At 44.7% G+C, this 14317-nt stretch overlaps 1 protein-coding gene across 2 annotated transcripts in view; it reads right to left on the reverse strand.

The window, feature by feature from the left end:
• LOC144695926 (E3 ubiquitin-protein ligase MARCHF3) overlaps nucleotides 1-14317 on the reverse strand; it is a 100461-nt gene that overhangs the window by 18476 nt on the left and 67668 nt on the right. For both annotated transcript variants that reach the window (XM_078567018.1, XM_078567027.1), the window contains exon 3: nucleotides 13398-13602. In XM_078567018.1, coding sequence (XP_078423144.1) covers nucleotides 13398-13602 — 205 coding nt within the window. The remainder of the gene's footprint in view (nucleotides 1-13397; nucleotides 13603-14317) is intronic.

A 14317-nucleotide genomic window follows, 5' to 3' on the forward strand; every position in this document is an offset into this window, starting at 1 on the left:
AAATATTATTGGTTAATTTTATTAAAACAGTCTATTGCTTTTTCTCTCCACTTCAGATGGCGTTTAAAAGAGCATGTTTTTCAATATTCTCCATCCTAGGTCAGGCATTATTTTGGCATGGAATCATCATTGCATTTTAAAAAGAATTTTGACAAGAATTCACATGGACAAAGACTAGTCTTTCTTTCCAGCCCCCCACCAATTCCCAATTTGTTATGATGTCCCTCAGAGTCGGACAGCATGCCTACACTTATTGCCTAGGCTTACATATGAAGAATGGTCACTTATTCATGACATTAAAAACTAGACACTTTGAACTGAATCATTGGGATTTAAGTGCAGACAAGTTTATGGAACCCGAGAAGGTGCAAGTTTTTCCAATCATCTAAATTGATATTTTTATTTTAGATCAAACTTCCAGACTTGGAAGTTTTCATTCAAAATTGAAAAAAAAACCTTCTGAAACTAGAACTACTCTTTTAGCTATTTAAGGGGATATTCCAGCCATCAAAAAGTCCACAACTGCGATACATCACTCATGTTACATCCTTGGGTACTAGTTTCATTGTTACTCATGAAATTCTGCACTGCTTTCCTCAAGACAAAAAGCCTTCAGTTAACAATTAAAAATAAGCCAATGGAAATTCCTTTATTATGATCTTTATACCCCCAATATTCCATCTATCTGTTAGAAATGTTGGGCTTTTAAAATGCATTTCTTGAAGGTTTGATAAACTGGTTAGAATAATGAACATCATTCAAATATTGAAGTGATCGTATTCTAAATGTTTGGTAAACGAGTTAATACAAAGATAAAAGGAAAATACTGCGGATGCTGGAAATCTGAAACAAAAACAAAAATAGCTGGAAAAACTCAGCAGGTCTGACAGCATCTGCGGAGAGGAATACAGTTAACGTTTCAAGTCCGTATGACTCTTCATCAGTTCTGATGAAGAGTCATACTGACTCGAAACGTTAACTGTATTCCTCTCCGCAGATGCTGTCAGACCTGCTGAGTTAATACAAAGGTTCATTAGCATTTATAAATTACTGAAATATTTACACTTTGATTCAGACTTCAATACAAGTTGCTTAAATGAACTTAGATTTCTCAGAACATGGAAAATATTTTGCTCAGATCATTTAAAAAAAACTTTTAAAAGTATTTTGCCCCAAAACATGGTGATTTAATAAAATAGATAAATACTGTAAATGTCAAATATTTTACAATTAGAAAATAGGGGAAAGTTTAAAAACTACTGTTTTTCACTCAATATATTTCTGTTTTGTGTCTACTGAATTGACTTTCCACTTTTGTTGATTGTCTTTTATGCCATTGCTCATCATTCCTTTGACTTTACAACAATTATTTTCCCTTGTGATCCACTCCATCTTTGTTCCTTTGCATTTTTCCCCTTTCTAATTGTTCCCTCGACTTATTTTGCAGTCTTTACTTTAGACTTAATTTATTAATTTTTTTGTTTCTTTTCACTGTTTGTGCACTTCTCAATTTCTTTCCTGTTGGCTTCTCTCACACCCACACTGTCCATGGGAAATTCAAGGACCACAGCCTATGGCAAGTGACCCACATTCCCAATCTGCACAAATACTGTTGGCTTTAGGAAGTAGGGACAAAATAAAAGACACAGTACTATACATATCAACTTGTACAAATACAGAACAATGCCAGTATGGCTCTTCAGCAGTTTCACTCTACTTTCAAAACAGCTAACAAGAGATGAACACAGAACTGAATCCAAAGCCAGAATATCCTATGGACAAGAGAAGGAATGCCATTCTCAAAATTATTTAGAGAGATAGGCCAGGGTATTGAGGTCGGCGAGCAGGGGGCATGGCCTGATCGCCGACGTGTAAAAGTAACATCAGGCGGAACTCCCGGCGTCACCCCGCATCATTTCAGTTTTCAGGTCGGTGGGGACGCAGCTGAATCAGCTGTGCACCCGCCGACCTGTCAACGGCCAATTGAGGCCATTTAAAAACTAATTGAACTAGTTAATGGACCTGCCTTTCCAACCTTAAGGTTGGCGGGCAGGCCGGGAGCCCTGGCGGGCTTCAGAAAAAGCATGAAACTTCATCAACGGACGGGATAAGGTTTCATGTAGGTTTTTAAAAATTTAATAAAAGTTTGCATGAAAGTGATGAACATGTCCCAACTCATGTGACACTGTCACTTGAGGGGATACGTCAGGGAAATTTTAATTCTGTGCACTGACCATTTTTGAATTTGGCACCAATTTCCCTGGGGCAGCATTTAGCCTCAGGGAGATGAGTGCGCTCTTTCGCGTGCATGTGCGAAAGAGCTCACTCCTGGCTGAGGGAATCCCCCCCGCCTGCACAGGGAGCGCATAGCGCTTCCTGGCGGACGTCACGATGGGCAGGCCAATTAAGGCCCACGCACATAAAATGGCGGTGCGTCCCCAATCCGGGGTGCCAATCGGAGGCGCGCCTGTACACGCCTGCTCCTGCACTTCCCCCTCGATGGAGGGAAAATTCTTCCCATAAAGATTATGTTGACTGAATTTCACCTGACTCGTAAAACATAATTCAGGGCAGTTAGTTAAAGGTTATGGGGGCAAACTGAAAATATGTCTCCATTTTAAAATGAACACATGAACATAGAAGTAAAAGTAGGCCATCTAGGTGTTCAATAGGATCAGTGAACTCTTGTCCAGCCAGTATTTTGCTTTTGTACTTGTCCAGTCAGCCCTGAAACAGCAGCTTAGCAAATTTCTGAAGACAACTGGAGTGGCTCATGGAAAAACCCTGGTAAAAATTGCGTATATTTTGATCATTGCTTTTCAAGCTGGCATGATTGTGAAATTTGCAGATGGCCATGCAGTTGATAGTGAAGAGGATAGCTGTTGTCTTCAGAATGATATCAATGGTTTGGTTGAGTGGACGGAAAAGTGGCAGATGAATTTCAATCCAAGAGAAGTGCGAGGTAATGCATTTGGGGAGGGCAGATAAAACTAAAGAATACACAATAAATGGGAGGATATTGGGAGGGGTAGAGGAAGTGAGAGACCTTGGAATGCATGTCCACAGGTCCCTGAAGGTGGCAGAACAGGTGGATAAGATGGTAAAGAAAGCATATGGAATGCTTTGCTTTATTGGATGAGATATAGAATACAAAAGCAGGGATGTAATAATGGAACTGTATAAAACACTGGTTAGGCCACAGCTGTAATTTTGTGTACAGTTCTGGTTGCCACAGTACAGGAAGGATGCAATTGCTCTGGAGAGATGAGAGAGGAGATTTACAAGAAGATTAAAGCAAAATACTGCGGATGCTGGAAATCTGAAATAAAAACAGAAAATGCTGGAAAAACTCAGCAGTTCTGACAGCAACTGATGAGAGAGAAACAGAGTTAACTTTTCGAGTCCTTATGACTTCTTCAGAGCTAAAAGCTTTAGCTTTTCAGATTTCAGGTTTACAAGAATGTTGACAGGGCTTGAAAATTGTAGCTATGAGGAAAGATTGGATAAGCTGGGGCATTTTCCTTGGATCTGAGGCAGCTGAGGGGTGACCTGATTGAGGTGTACAAGATCATGAGGGCCTAGATAGAGTAGGCAGGGATGTCCTGTTTCCCCTAGCGGAGAGGTCAATTACCAGTGGGCATAGATTTAAGTGATTAGTACAAGGATTAGAGGGCACATGAGGAAAAACTTCTTCACCCAGAGAGTAGTCGGGGTTTGGAATTCACTGCCAGGTTTGGTGGTGGAGGCAGAAACCCTCAACTCATTTAAAAAGGCACCTGGATCTGCACTTAAAGTGCTGTAACCTGCAAGGCTATGGGTCAGGTGCTGGAAGGTGGGATTAAAATGAGCAGTTAGCTTTTTTATTTTTTTCTGTTCAGCCAGCGCAGACACGATGGGCTGAATGGCCTCTTTCTGTTCTGTAACTTTTCTATGGTTCCAAGCTGATTTACAAGAGATTTATGAGATTCAAGTAGTTTGTGAAGGAAAATATTCCATCTTCCACCTCACATTGCCTTTTCAAACTAGGTCAACACCCAAAAACACACATGTTCCTCACACCACCACAATGATGTACATGTCTTTCAAATTTCCAAGCAGAAAAAGAAAGCTGAAAAGCAATTTTGTCATACTTTATAAATAAGATAACAGCAAGTTTGCACAAGGGCTTTCTCACAATAAGCAAACTGAATTGGAAGTAACACTTAGTTGTGTGTTACCTGCTCAAAACACCTTTAACATAGGACAATTTTCCTAAGTCTCTTCACAGAAATGCAGCACAAATCAGAAAGAAACCAACATTGAGCCAAAAGAAACAGCTATTATGCGAGGGTGACCAATAGTTTGACCAAAGAGCTGGGCATTAAGTAGGACCTTAAAGGAGAAGAGGGAGGTGGAGATGCAGAAAGGTTCAGGGAGTGAGGCCTGTTACAGCAATGCAATATTCTCAGTGGTTGTAGGATTGGCGAAGAGATAGGGAGTTTAAGTAAGAGGATGAGATCTTTAAATTTCAGGTATTAGAGGACCAGGAGTCAATATAAGTCAGTGATCATGGGGTGACAGCTGAATGTGAATTGGTGAAGGATAGGATAGGAAGGCTAGGAGTTTTGGAGGAGCTGATATTTATGGAGGGAGGAGAAGGGAAGGCTGGCAAAGATGACATTGGAACAGTAGTTTGAAGGTGACTTTTAGCATGGATGAAGGTTTTGACAGAAAATACAAGACGAGCTGAAAAAACCCACAATCTAAGCACTGGCATCCCCTTGACTATGTGCTTGCCAGATGGAAGGAAAGAGTTGACATCAAGATAACAGACTACTGCCTGATCCACACCAAGCTGAGCCTAAAGATCCAGCCAAAACATCGTAAAGCCCTTTGCCAAATACAGCCAACAGTAGATGTTAAACTCCCTAAGAAACTTGCCGTTGTCTTGCTACACAACTTGACACTGCTCTGCTTTCCCAAATGACGGAGATGATGAATGGAAACAGCTCTGTGATCAGATCTTCCAAGACTTCAGAAGACATCCTGAGACACTGCAAGCCCAAACACCAAGACTGGTTTGATGAGAAGGGTGAAAACATCTCATCTTCTCTAACAGACACAGCTCACAGATGCAAGTCTGCTAATAGGCCCACAGTAAACAGTAAAAATGGTAAACACAAGCCGAGCGTGCTTTAAGAGAAATGCAGAATGACTGGCGGAATACAAAAACAGATGAACTGCAACATCTACCTTAGAGGCATGGTCCATGTTTTAACAATGTGTTGAAGACTTTATTTGACCACACATCACAACTTTTGCTCCTATCCTAATAACTGATGAAAGGAACTAATCACTGAAAAGGATTGGAAAGGTAGTGTGAGTAACACCCCGAGATCATCAACTCAGCAGATTCTGTGCATCAAATTGAACAGTTGCCAGAGAAAGAAAGCCTGTCTCTTCCTCCTTGCACTGAAGAGGTGATAAAGGCTATCAAATCAACCAAAGAAAGCAACGCCAGTGGCCCAGATGACATTCCAGAAGAGATTTGGAAATGTAATAATACAGGGAGTATTAACAAACTCACAACAGCTTTAATAGTATTTGGGATGAGAAAAGTGTTCCACAGGATCGCAAGGATGCCAATAGTGTCAGCATCTGGAAATGGAAAGGATCCAAAAATGTATGCAGCAACTATCAAGGAATAAGTCTTCTCTCAATGGCAGGGAAGATCCTTACAAGGGACCTATTAAACCATTTACTAGGCAGCTTCATAGATAATGCGCTCCTAGAATCATGGTGTGGCTTTAGGAAGAACTGTGGGGCAGCCAATATGGTGTTTGCAGTTACAACAAAAGCATAAGATCTATATATGTTGTTCATAGACCTAAAACAACATTTTACCCACTGGCCGCAGTGGCGGCTTTTCACACCGTATTGTCCCAAACCCGCTGCATTAATTATGCATTCCTGGGAAACATGCTGTTTCCATGGTGGGTGGGCTCTAATTCGCCCGCCACGCCATCACCTTGCTGTTTCATCACGCAGGGCACCACATTTAAAGTCCAGCCACGCGCACGCCTTTCAGTGGTTCCAGCCACAACTGCTGCAATGAAGACATGGCCCTGAAAGGCAAGACGACTGAAGCCGCCCCCCACACCACCCCGGTTTAATGATGCACCCCTCGAGCACCTTTTGGAGGCAGTGGAGGCTTGCCGTGATGTCCTCTACTCCCGCCCTGGCCGCAGGATTGGCAGAAACCTCACTAATCCGCTTGGGAGGCGGTGGCAGCAGTGGTCAGCGCCAATGCCCTGCAAAAGAGGACAGCCACCCAGTGCCACTACAGGGTGAATGGTCTCATCCATTTTGCCAGGGTAACTCTTCATCACTCTCAACTCACACTCTCAAACCCATCAGACATCCACAGGGATCTCACATCTCAAGGGACAACACTACTAACTCTCTTACACATCCTCACATCTCCATCAGGCTCATACCCTCTTGAGCTCATGTTGTCATCTGTCCATGGCTCCACTCGCCACACAAAGATTCCACGCGTTGCCAGGTGTCCTGCTCTCTCACTTTCCATCTGTTTTCATGCAGGAGAAGCCTGCTCAGATCAGTAGGGAGAGGTCCCAGGCAGGGGGTGGAGTGGCCCACATTAGGCTCCTCACTCGCGTTGAGGGGTGTGTGATTACGCTGACTGCTGGGGACATGGACCGTGCCAGCGGTGACAGTGAGGTCAGCAGCGAACACCCGCGTGAGGATCCTGCACCACATCATCATCTCCCTCTCAACGCAAATGTGAGCCCTCTCTCTCCTGCTTATTTCTACTTCAGTTCACAGGGAGCTCTGCCAAGCAACTGACACCCTCAGCCAGCCAGTACCCAAGCTCCATTCACATCCTCACCTCCAGCCAAGAGGACACCTCCTCCATTGAAGAGTTGGAAACAAGCAGACTGGAAGACCCGCCACAGCGCTTACCCACACCCTGCACCAGCGCAGAGACACACACCTTGGTGGAACCTAGATTTAGAACAGGCTAGGGTTCACACTCTGGTGGTCACCGCATGGACACATGTCCACAGCAGCAGGAGGCGGGTCCGTCTGAGCACTCAGAGGACTGCTGGGGATCAGGCATCTATGAGGCCCGAGTCCGCTGACGAGCCTCTGGATTTGTCCTTCTAACTGATCCTGGAGAGTCAGCAGAAGGCGGGGGAACATCATGCTGAGCTGTTGGAAGCCCTCAGCAGAGTGGCACATGACTCAGATGACTGCGTCCGCCTACTCTCTGATGAAGTGGTGCCTACATGTGCTGTATGGAGGTCACATGGGGAGGTTGGCGGACGCCATGGAGACCCTGGTCCAGCAGAACACGGAGATGTGTGCAGACCTGCACTCCATCGCGGGAGCCATGGGTGAGTTTCTGCAGTGGTAACGCGAGGGGCACCTCAGCCTCCCTCCAGGAGCTCCTTCCCCTTAAGGAGTCAGGCTGGGGCCCCTGGACACCCAAAAGGAGGAGCAGCAGCAGCTGGACACCCCTGGGTCATCCACTCAGGAATCTTAGAGGCTGTCCTCTCCCTCCGAGTCCCCTTTGCCTGTGACCCCCTCAACCTCATCCTCTGTCACTGCAGAGGGGGCAGCTGGCCAACGAGTGATTCTGGAGGGAGAAGTGTGTGTGGAGCAGGGCCTTTCGGAGCCTCGTGCAAGCTCTCTCACACACACACGTGGATCCTTTACATATCACACTCACGTCAATGTCCTGACCGTTTTCAATGCTGCCTGCTGGGTTTCTCTTTCAGTTGTCCATCTGAGCTGACCTGCATCTCCACCCACCCACTGATCACACTCCCACACAGCACCTGATCTCGCCCACCACGATTGTTATTTCACTTTCGATTTGGACAGCATGGTCTGGATTCACTTTTTTGTCAGCTCCCCTGTCCTTCCCCCTGCCCCAAACACCCATTTTCCTCTCCCCCATCACAGTTGACCCCCCAGCAACACCTTCTATCTCTCCTCTGTGAACTACCAGCCACAACCCTTTCCCTCGGGGATGTCGAGGTGAACGTGCATGTTCTCATCGTTCCCGAAAATCCCACCCACATCCACATTCACCTCCCCAATCTTCACCTTCCCACCCCCAGGATGCCTCCGAGTCCCCATCAACCCCCCTCACTGCCCTCTCTGCCGCTACGATTGAACCCTCACCCTCCCACCCTACTGTCTCACTCTGCCCTCAGTCATTCTCACCATTCCCTCATACCATGCCCACCCTCAGTTCACCCCCCAGGAGACAGACCCCTCCCTTGTGTGTTCACCTGGGCATGCTCCCCTCCGGGCCCCTTCTATCCTTGAAACCCCATTGCCTCTCTGGAACCGCCCCTGCCCGGCAAGAATCCCTTCTTCCCCCACTGAATCCCTTCCCCTCCCCTCCTGACACCTCCCCCCCACCCACCCCCACTTAGTTCCTCTCCCTTCTTGACTCCCTCAGACACCCTTGCATCTTCCGCCACCCTTAGTCCTTCTCCCTCCCGACTCCTTCCTCCAGCCCTGAGCCTCCCCCTCCAGCCTCACTTCTTCCTCCAGCCTTACCCCTTCTCCCTTCCTGACTCCCTTATTTTTTCCTTCAGCTGTACTCCTTCCCCCTTCCTAACTTCTTCTTCCACCCTTACTACCTCCCCTCTCTGCACTCCTTCCTCCCCCTGGACACCCACTCCTTTCCACACTCTTTCCTTCCCCTAGACTCCCTCCCCTCTCCACACTCTTTCCGCCCCCTGGACTCCTTCACCCCTCTGAACTCCTTCCCTTTCACCTTCATCCCCCCTACTCCTACCTCCAAGTTGCTATCTTCTCCCCCGTTACCTCTTCCTCCCCCCGCCGTACTCTCTCCCCTTCCAAACCCACTCCCCCAACACATTCATTTCCTACCTCCAACCTCAACCCCCAACACTTTCATTTCCTACTTCAAACCTCAACCCCCAACACCTTCATTCCCCCCCTCAACACCTCTTCCTCTCCCAGTCGATCCTGGAGCTTCTTCCCCCACCCCCTCGACCAACATCCGTTGTGAGCATCAACAGTGACTTTCCAACTTCCGTGAGCTGCTTCACAGCAGAGCCATGTACATGAGAATCCACCTAGTATTCCATGGATGTTCCTCCAGTGTTCCATTGCTGTCGGGCTCCAGCATCTTCTGTTCCTCGGATGTCTGCGATGTGAGCAAAGCCCTAGCGGTAAGTCCTGACTTCAGCACATCACAATTGTCAAGCCGTGTTCTGCACTGGCGTATTTTCTGCCAATGGGTGGGTGGGGGGGAGGAGATGATCCAGATTAGTGGGGGGTGGGGAGAATGATTCTGGCGGGCTGACTTTATAATTCCCAACGTTCGATGGCGGGGAACGTGGCCAGCCATCGACGGGCTGAGAGGATGGTCGCAAACTGGTTACATGATGTGGTGAAACCAATTTTTTGCCTTCTTGCTATATTGTCAGCTCACGCCACCAAACACTCCCGAACACCAGCAGTCACAGAAAATCCCGGCCATGGGTAGTATAACCCATGATAAACTATAAATCACCACCTAAGCTTGTTCACGTATTTCATCTAAGAATTTAAACTTGTCCTGATTTTATCTCAATAAAGTCAATTCACACAAAGCTTTGTTGTCAAGTCTTTCCCTGCCTTAAAAGCGTGAAAGACCCCCAAAACCTTGCACAGGATTGTAGAAAAATTCTCATACCTTAGTAGTGTGCTCTCTAGGAATGCCACCATTGATGAAGATATCAGTGCACACATCCAGAAAGCAGTTGGGCTCAGGCCAAACTCCATGATCATGTCTAGAAGTAGCATGGCATTAAGCTGAAGGCAAAAACCAGGCCACTGTCCTTCCAACTCTGAGATGGCCCAGAATCCTGGGTCCACTATAGGCACCACAATAAAGCTCTGGAACACTTCCAACAAAGACACCTGATGTCCATCATGAGAATTTGATGGCAAGGCAAAATCACAAACAATGAGATCCTTCATCATGCTGGTGTTATGACACAGCAGTTGGTAAAGGCTGAGTTGTTTAAATCCCTGAGGGAAACTTGAACAACTGTCATAACCCATATTTGCAATTGGCATGTTTGAGATTCAGCTCTGAATTCAGGAATAAAACCACCGAGCCTCAAGAGGTTTTTTTATCAATAAAAAATTAAACATTTATTAATTTAACAACTAATTACACATACACAGATCTATAATAATAATAACTTTTAAACAAATCCCCAAATTAATCACCCCCAGGTAAACACCAAGGCAACAATAACCCATAGGCTTTAAAGAGACACTGAGCAAAGCACATTTGATCTTATGAATTCAAAATGAGGCCCCTTGCAATTTGGTTCCTTTGCAGACAGTTGTAGGCTTACAGACTGGTTAGATCTTAAATGCCTCTGGCCTATACACACAAACTCCTTTCTGTTTATACCTAGCTTCCCCTTTGAATGTAAATTTTCCATTGCAGGTTTTATATTTTCACCTCTCCTAACAATAATCCTTTCATTCCACCAATTTTATTAGTAATATAAACACATTGCTTGGTGTCTGTCAGCTAGGTTCAAGATTTTACCCATTCTTTTGAATGGTTTATTCAACAAATGTAAATGTACTCTTTACCTTCTATCCTCACTTACTGTTTACCCAATTAATATCTCAAACTACTATACATCAAAGTACCCAGATTAGCTGGCTTTAATCCAATTTAAACACATACATAGACACACACCCTACAACAATTCCAATTTAACAATAATTTCCGATAACATTATAGACGTTAATATCTCATCATGACACTGGTTTCAACATGCTGAAGACCACCCTCCAGAAAATTCAATTTAAACGAATGGGCAGGAAAAGTCTCCTACATGGTTGACTACAGAATTCCCAAGCAGATCTTCTACAGGGAACTGTCTTAGGGCAAACCACATTGAGGTGGTCAGTAGAAATGATACAAGGACACCCTAAAAAAGAACCTACAAATGACTGGATTGTAGACCACCTCTCTGCAGCCAACCAGCCCATGCGAAGGCAAGCACCAACATTTGATTCAGCATACCAACCTCGCAACATCTGACATGCCTGAAGGGAGGTCAGAGGTGGCACAGCTCCAAGCATCAACAATCACGTCATGAACTGCTAGTTCTGTGCTTGTCCATGCTGACCCCATATTGGACTCTTCAGTAACGAGCGGTCCCACAGAAGACAATGAAATCACTTACAGCTTGGACATACTTGAACAATGAGAAGTCTACTACGAATGTGGGCTGAGACAGGCAATATAACAAGGTTGAAGGTGGCAGCATTTATGTTAGAGAAGGTATGGGTTCAGACCCCAACTTCAGGATCAAATAGGCTACAAAAATCTTGTTCAATCAAAGACAGAGACTGGGTTGGGGAATGGGATTGGTGGTGAGTGTACGGTGATTGTAGTTAGGGCCAGAGATAATGGTTTTGGTTTATTCAGGACTGGATGTCCGACAAGCAGCCTGACAACACAAAGGCAGTAAAGAAGTCAAAAGAGGTGGTGGACAGGTACAAGTTGCATATTGTCAGCGTACACATGGAATCCCATCCCACGTCTTTGGTTGATGTGGCCAAAGGGAAGTATGTAGACAAAGGAAGGGACGAGGCCACAAATGATCCTTTGTAGCTCCTGAAGTAATGAGGAAATTAATTCGGGGATGCTCTTGCTATGACTGGATAGGTAAAAGCAGAATCAAGTAAGGGTAATACCACTGAGCTAGGCAACAGAGGAGAGGGGCTTGTGGAGGATGGTGTTTTTGACTGTCAGTCTGCAGGGAGGTTGGGATGGATGAGGTGAGATAGTCACAGAATATGTATCATTGTGATTTTGATCAGGGCCATTTCAGTGCTGCAGCAGGGTTGGTGAAGTAGTGGGTAAGACTGGGCACAGAAATTGAAGGTGATAAGATTTACAAGAACTTGAGAAGAAATAAAGGTTGGAGATGTAGTTTAAAAATCAGAGGGGTAGAGAATGTAATTTTTTTTGAGTAGGGAGTGGTGATAATGGTTTTAGAAGAGAGTGGTGAGTGAGACAGTGTCTGAAGAGAGCCATTTAATATGTCAGCTATTATGGGGACCAGGAGCAGAATTTGGATAGTCAGCAGCCAAATGGAAAGAGTCAAGAGAAAAGCAGGTGGATTCCATAGATAAGATAGGAGAGAAGCTGTTAAAAAAATATGCTTGAGGCTGGGGCAAGGAGGGAGTGGGGTTGTAGCAGAGGCAGCTGAACAGATGGTCTCAATACCAGTGAAGAAGAAATAAATGAGCTCTTCATAATGGTTGGAGGTGTGGATGGAGGGAGGAGAGAGGGGGTTTAGGGAAATAGTTTGTAGCGCAGTAAAGAAGCCAAGCAGTTATCTTTGCTATCCTAGGATGATCTAGGGTTTGCGAGCAGTTTTGGAAAAGGAAAACAAGGCCTTATGGTGCATGATATGGTCCAGAAAAGATCATACAATTCTCTTTCATTTATATATAATCTGTGCCAGATAAACATTTTCAAGTCACTTTTCTGATTGGCGATCCCAGTTCAGAAATCTTCCGGTAATAGGCGATTAGGACTTTGCTCTTTCAATACAAGCGTTAAACAACGTCAGACCTGCTCTCTATTATTTTATCAACAGATCTTTGTTTTAAAGAGAGGCAGTAAGAAAATTCTAATGTGATAAAGGAAGCACAATTTTCGAGGAGGATAGAAAATGCCGAAAGTTTGAAGATATATATTGATTTAAAAAGGTGTTAGAACTAGACGACAACGCAAGTACTTACTGTTATATAGTTGTACTTTTAGGGAGCAAGGAAAATTAAACATGCGAAAGTGTGAAATTTACAACTTCAAACTCATGTCTTACTGATATCAACACTTGTTGAAACGTTAATGTGGTATGCTTTCTATATGTGAATATTGGAACAAAGACTAGGAAGGCCTCCCAAAAGGAACAGCACTTGGAGGAACTTGAATTTAGAGTATTTACAGGGAAAGTAGTTGTTCCTAATAAAGTAAATGTATTAGTTAGGTAATAAAAACAATTTTTGAAAAACTCTGAAATTTATGTTCATTAATGGATGTTACTATTGAGAATGAAACAGTGTCCATTTCAGATCCCCAATCTGATTATCAGATATAGCATGAGTTTGATAAGGAAGTAATGCTTCCCCAACTGAACTTCAAAACCAAACAGCTCTCCCTTGAAAGAAACTCTATGACTGGTTAACTCAAACAAAAGCTTTTCCACAGCCTCAAATTTATACAACTACAATTACATAGATTTTTAAAAAAATGTAAATTAATTGCTGCACATTGTGAACTATTTTTGGAGAACACTATTTGTGGACATGCATGACTTACTGACCTCTATTAATGGTCTAGGTTTACGCTCCACTGAAAACTTGAAATGGCAGAGTTCACAGTAACTGGTGTTTGAAGAAGAAAGCCAGTGCTCTAGGCAGCTTCTATGAATAGTTCCTAGGGTTCCTGTACATTCACAGGGGGATAGCAGATCTTCCTGGTTGCTGCCTTCATGGCAGATCCTGCACATAGGTCGATCATGGAGTGTGCTACAAAGGAAAGAGGTTCATCAATGCCAACTTCAAAGCTATTTTAAACAATCTAGAACACACCCAAAATGCTATACTAGTCATATTAATATCACAGAATCACATAACTGTTCACAGAATCACAGAGTGCAGATGAGGCCCTTCGGCCCATCAAATCTGCACCAACACATGAGAAACACCTGACCTACCTACCTAATCCCATTTACCAGCACTTGGCCCATGGCCTTGAATGTTATGACATGCCAAGTGCTCATCCAGGTACTTTTTACCCACCTCCACCACCCTCCCAGGCAGCAAATTCCAGACCGTCACCACCCTCTGGGTAAAAAGGTTTTTCCTCACATCCCCCCGAAACCTCCTGCCCCTCATCTTGAACTTATGCCCCCTCGTGACTGACCCTTCAACTAAGGGCTCCCTTAGCTGCTCCCTGTCCATGCCCCTCATAACCTTGTACACCTCGATCAGGTCGCCCCTCAGTCTTCTCTGCTCCAACGAAAACAATCCAAGTCTATCCAACCTCTCTTCATAACTTAAATGTTTCATCCCAGGCAACATCCTGGTGAATCTCCTCTGCACCCCCTCCAGTGCAATCACATCCTTCCTATAATGTGGCGACCAGAACTGCACAGTATTCCAGTTGTGGCCTCACCAAGGTTCTATACAACTCCAACATGACCTCCCTACTTTTGTAATCTATGCCTCGAATGATAAAGGC

Source organism: Cetorhinus maximus, chromosome 2 (genome assembly GCF_964194155.1).
Source record: "Cetorhinus maximus chromosome 2, sCetMax3.hap1.1, whole genome shotgun sequence".
Taxonomy (NCBI): Eukaryota; Metazoa; Chordata; class Chondrichthyes; order Lamniformes; family Cetorhinidae; genus Cetorhinus; species Cetorhinus maximus.